This window comes from Zeus faber (assembly GCF_960531495.2).
Source record: "Zeus faber genome assembly, chromosome: 3".
In the NCBI taxonomy this organism is placed as follows: domain Eukaryota; kingdom Metazoa; phylum Chordata; class Actinopteri; order Zeiformes; family Zeidae; genus Zeus; species Zeus faber.
The window spans coordinates 1571646-1577753 of NC_137190.1; the positions used below are offsets into that span (position 1 = coordinate 1571646).

General features: G+C 51.5%; 1 protein-coding gene across 1 annotated transcript; it reads left to right on the top strand.

Moving 5' to 3' along the window:
• Window positions 1-1827: 1827 nt before the first annotated feature.
• tlnrd1 (talin rod domain containing 1) lies at window positions 1828-4998 on the top strand. The gene has a single exon (XM_079997671.1). The coding sequence runs from the start codon at window positions 3336-3338 to the stop codon at window positions 4398-4400; it is 1065 nt and encodes a 354-aa protein (XP_079853797.1). The 5' UTR covers window positions 1828-3335; the 3' UTR covers window positions 4401-4998.
• Window positions 4999-6108: the final 1110 nt, after the last annotated feature.

The window sequence follows — 6108 nt, forward strand, 5'->3', positions numbered from 1 at the left end:
ACTTCAAGAGGAACCTTTAAACGACGCCACTTCCAGAGGAACCTTTAAACGACGCCACTTCCAGAGGAACCTTTAAACGACGCCACTTCAAGAGGAACCTTTAAACGACGCCACTTCCAGAGGAACCTTTAAACGACGCCACTTCAAGAGGAACCTTTAAACGACGCCACTTCAAGAGGAACCTTTAAACGACGCCACTTCCAGAGGAACCTTTAAACGACGCCACTTCAAGAGGAACCTTTAAACGACGCCACTTCCAGAGGAACCTTTAAACGACGCCACTTCAAGAGGAACCTTTAAACGACGCCACTTCAAGAGGAACCTTTAAACGACGCCACTTCCAGAGGAACCTTTAAACGACGCCACTTCAAGAGGAACCTTTAAACGACGCCACTTCAAGAGGAACCTTTAAACGACGCCACTTCAAGAGGAACCTTTAAACGACGCCACTTCAAGAGGAACCTTTAAACGACGCCACTTCAAGAGGAACCTTTAAACGACGCCACTTCCAGAGGAACCTTTAAACGACGCCACTTCAAGAGGAACCTTTAAACGACGCCACTTCCAGAGGAACCTTTAAACGACGCCACTTCAAGAGGAACCTTTAAACGACGCCACTTCAAGAGGAACCTTTAAACGACGCCACTTCCAGAGGAACCTTTAAACGACGCCACTTCAAGAGGAACCTTTAAACGACGCCACTTCCAGAGGAACCTTTAAACGACGCCACTTCAAGAGGAACCTTTAAACGACGCCACTTCAAGAGGAACCTTTAAACGACGCCACTTCAAGAGGAACCTTTAAACGACGCCACTTCAAGAGGAACCTTTAAACGACGCCACTTCCAGAGGAACCTTTAAACTACGCCACTTCCAGAGGAACCTTTAAACGACGCCACTTCAAGAGGAACCTTTAAACGACGCCACTTCAAGAGGAACCTTTAAACGACGCCACTTCAAGAGGAACCTTTAAACGACGCCACTTCAAGAGGAACCTTTAAACGACGCCACTTCAAGAGGAACCTTTAAACGACGCCACTTCCAGAGGAACCTTTAAACGACGCCACTTTGTTTGCTGGTTGGATCCCAGGCTCCTCCTGCTAGCATGCTGTAGTGTCCTTGAGCAAGACACTTAACCCCTCATTGCTCCTGATGGCTGCGTCTGTCAGTGATTGAACAATTGTAAGTGGCTTTGGATAAAAGCGTCTGATCAATGACTAAAAATGTAAAAAAAAAATATATATAGATAAATAGACAGACAGACAGATAGATATAGATAAATAGACAGACAGACAGATAGATATAGATAAATAGACAGACAGACAGATAGATATAGATAAATAGACAGACAGATAGATATAGATAAACAGATAGACAGACACATCAACAATTAGCGATAAATATGACCTGAAAATGTGCACAAAAATAACAAATAAAATGTATAGTGAATAAAAATTAACTATGAAGATGAAGGAGGGTCCAACGAAGCGAAAAATAAAGGAAATCTAACAATGATATGATACAATTTCTCAATACACAAGATTGTAATATTACCTATAAATACAATATAAAATCAAGTAAACAGGAACGACCCTAAAAGTTGAGGTCTCCGCTCCATCTAGGAAGGAGAGCCCCCTTGATGCCGCTGCAGAAGCCGGTGTTTTGCTCTTTTCTCTTATTTTCACGTTCTGTCGTCGATCGTCGTTTCATCAGGAAACGTGAACTTTTCACGGGAGACGCAGGACGTTTAACGCCCTCCCGGTCCGGTCCTTCTGGGGTGGGCGGTGCCGTGAAACACGGTATTAACATGGCGCCGCCCGCACAGCGCACTGGGATCGGTCCCAAAGAGAATTTGAACAAACTTTGACTTTTCTCCGGTTCCGAGCCGCTCGAACCGCGGCGAACAGCGACACCCAGCCGGGCACCGCGAGCAGGGGCCGGGAACCGGGCGCAGGGACCCGGGGGGAAGCCCGGAGAGGGAACCGTGCCCGTCGCGCTTCTCGGTTCAACTGCTTTTTGGGTGTGACTTTGCCGGAGCGCCGGTAGTTACGCCGCACCCACGTCGGGGCCTCCGGAGGGATGTGTGATGGTGGGGAGGAGAGAGCCGGGACCCGGGGCTGAGAGCCGGGGCCGGACCCCCGCGTCCCACCAGCTGGAAGACCCCAGCACCGGGGAGTAGCCGCTGATCCCGGAGCCACCGCGTGCTTCCCGGACCGGGCTTTGACTGTGACGGCTCCCGTGTCCCCGGAGCCGGACCGGACCACGGGACCACACCCTCCTTCCTGGTTCTGCCGCCGGGCCGCGGGGGCGCGCACCGACGCAGGCATCACAGCAACTTTCACCGAATCCGTTTCCACCGGACATGGACGACCGGGCCGGGCACGCGCACTGGGCACGCGCGTGCGCACGACCCCCTGCAGGGTCCGGCTGAGGACCATGCGCACGGGACCCGGAGCGCCCGACGGAGCCGTTTCCACCGCGGGGCCGCGCATGTTGGAGGTCCCGAGGGTCGCCAAGTGGATTTAACGTCAGTTCTGCGGGACTCGTGGGATGATGGTGGCGGTTCGGACCCGCAGCCTTCCAACCGGCATGAGTGTGGTCCGCCACCCCAGGGTGCTGCAGCTCAGCGGGAGTAACTCGGATAGGATGTCGGTGCTGGCGCAGCCTGCTTGCCCCCGTGCCAGTCGACATAAAGTCATGTTTTCTTGATGTAGTGTCGGTTTTGAGGCGGTTGGATTGTTCCAAGAGAGTCCTGTTGGGAATGTGTTGTAACTTTGAAAGCTGTTTGCTTCCCCTGTGCCACTGCGGTTCTCTGTGATTATCTGTGACCAGGAATCAACAACCTGTGAATTGCTCAGTTTCACAAACACCTGGGACGGCGCTTGATTTTATGTTTTCCAGGGCATTGAAACCAAATAGTTTATTACACTGATTGTTTTTGAAGTTGAAGGGATTGAATCATGTTTCCATTGTAAAATCACAAGAGACTAAACGGCTAAACGTTCTGGGAATATGGCAGATTATGGAACGTATAATTTATCACATTTCAAATTCAGCAATACTCAAACGCAAGTCAATGCAAGGACTCAGGCTGACTCTCTCTAGACGTTTACATTGAATTTATTTCTCCCGGAAGTCGGCCTTTAATGTCCAGTGACACTGAAGGAAATCAAGGAAGACTGTTTGGCCAGTTAAATATTTAATTCCTTTTTTGAACGTGTGTTTTTTTTTTTCCCCAATACCGAGAGTCTCATAACAAAACAATGCGGTGTCCGGCACGAAGCTCCACCTAACCGGACCCTCCACCAAAACACTTTCACCCCCACCCCCCTTATTATGGCTAGTGGTGGCTCTGGCAAGTCAGCGAGCGACGGGTCCGCCACCACACCGAGCGGCAGCCTGCAGCAGAGGAAGCGGCTCTCCTCCATCTGCGACGTCTGCAAAGGCAAGATGCAGCTTGTGGCCGACCTGCTTCTGCTGTCCAGCGAGACCCGGCCGGTGGTGACCTCCGAGGGGCTGGCGGTGGCCGAGACCTTCGACCAGTGCCGGGACACCGTCATCGCCCGCACCAAAGAGCTCTCCATCCTCACCCACGACATCCAGAGCCAGCTCAACATGGGCCGCTTCACCGAGGTGGGCGACCGGCTTGCGGAGATGGGTGACCTGGTGGTGTCACTGACAGAGTGCTCTGCGCACGCCGCCTACCTGGCGGCTGTGGAGACGCCCGGCTCCCAGCCCTGCTCGCCGGGGCTGGTGGACCGCTACAAGGTGACCCGCTGTCGACACGAGGTGGAGCAGAGCTGCAGCCTGCTGCGCGTGACGCCGCTGGGCGACCTCGGCCCACAGCTCCTGCTGGAGCTGTCCCAGAACATCTCCAACAGCCTGCGGACGCTGACGGACGCCTCGTCGCTGGCCAGCGAGCGCTCCAGGGACCGCTTCGCCAAGGAGCAGTTCAAGCTGGCCGTGAAGAGCATGAGCACCTGCGGTACGGCCTTCCTTGCTTGCGTCCGTGAGGTCAAGACGCAACCCAGTGAGCTGACGCGCAACCGTTGCGTCCTGTTCGGCGCCGCCCTGGTGCAGGCGGTCAACGCGCTGGTGGGCTTCGCCACTGAGCCGCAGTTCCTCGGGAGAGCAGCCGGTGTGTCGGCCGAGGGTAAGGGGGTACAGACCGCGGTGCTGGGCGGGGCCATGAGCGTGGTGTCGGCCTGCGTCCTGCTCACCCAGGGCCTCCGGGACGTCGCCCAGCATCCTGACAGCAGCTCCAAGATGGCAGACTACCGGGAGCGACTGCGTAACTCGGCCTGCGCCGTGTCGGACGGCTGCACACTGCTTTCCCAGGCGTTGCGGGAACGCTCCTCGCCACGGACTCTGCCGCCGGTCAACTCCCATTCTGTGAATTAGTTCAGGAAGACGTGATGAGCGCATGTTTTTGACCCAAATGGTGTCCTGCTACCAAAGAGACTCGCTGGATTCAGCCCCGGTCGCCAGGTTTTACAGAAGGCTGCGAAATATCGAATGAAAACAAAATGGAAGGCTATCTCTAGGTCGGCGTGATGTGGACAAGGTGAAAGGACGTTTACTTTGAGGTGTTTCAGGAGCACAAAAAGCTACGTCTGGGAGGGTTCGAGTCGCGCTGGATGCGGCCGAAACCTTCCGCAGAAGCTCACCCGCCTCAGCAGCAGCTCTTTCCTCCTCTTCACCAATAGACATGGATGTTGGATCCTAAAACGTTTACCTCAGTTTCGCCCTGATGGATGGATGTAGCCCCGCTGTGTGAACCTACGGCAGGTGACCGTGCTCTGCGAGATTGGAGAAGAGTGTTTTCAGTGCTTGGTTTAATTTTTCTCAACATGTGTGAATTCTGAAATGGTATAAGCTGCTGTGAGTGTGCCATAGGTTTTACACGATTTAGCGGACTTAACCATAGTATTTTAACGTGTTTTTTGATCCAGCATGTAAAGGAGTATTTATTTCAACTATTAAAATGTTGTTTCTCATACACTTCTGTCAGACTAGTGTCTTGTTCAAGGAAACTTTCCTTTACTTTTCTGATCTTCAGTCAGATCAGTTGTTTGCTACTGTTAGAATCATGAGCCCATCACTGGTCTTTTTAGAACAGTGATTCTTAAACCTTTTCACATCAAGGACCCTCAGTTTGATCTGAATTCGGCCAGGACCCCATTTGGTCAGATTGAGTCAACGAGAGATTATTTATTGTTGATTATAGATTTATTGTTGGCTCTAGTGTCTATACCCCAGTTAGGGAGATAACAGTGAAACTATGATCCAAACAGTCATTACTGGAGATTCTCTAATGATGCTAATGTTTTGTAAATGAAATGATAATGAAGTTGAACTATTTCGCTTGGGAACTTCTTGAAGGACCCCTGGGGGTCCCCGTACCCCATGTTGAGAATCACTGCTTAAGAGATTGTGCTGTTTATTGGCAATTTCTTTGAATAGATTTCTCTGCTTTCCTCCATATCAAATGCTATTTTATTTTATTCAATTCATTGTAATTTAGCTGTAGTGCGATAAATGGGCGTGGTCTAGCTGCCTTATTGCTGAAGTGAACTTCAAAGGAGTTGGCAAAGTTACTTTGAAACAAATCCAAACAAGACAGAGTATATCTGGATTCTAAGTCATCTTGGTTCACCGTCATTTTCTGTGTTTTGACTGATTCAACATGTCACTGCGTAGAAGCAGCTACCTGCCCTCGTCTTCCGTTTGTTGACATGCACCAGGGATAAATTCTTGCCAGCTCATTTTGCAGAGGCTTCAGCCATGATTAAAATTTGAGGCCTGTTATCTCGCCGTCTGAGTGAAGCTGCGCAGCGTTATCCTCCATGTGGAGCGGCTTCCTCGAACCATCCCGGCCCCTCCGTCTCTTCCAGAAGAAAAGCGTCGGTAAGCCTTGTCGTGACAAACCGTCAGCTCTGAAATCCTTCCCTCATGAAAGGTTGTGCTACAGCTGCGTTTGGAGGGGGTTTAGTAAAATCCTTCGAGGTGTTCGAACAGCCATGTTGTTTCAGGGAGCTGAACTGAATGCAGTTCAACGCGCTGCAGCACCGATAAACTAGAGCCCCTTTCCCACATGGAATCCATAACA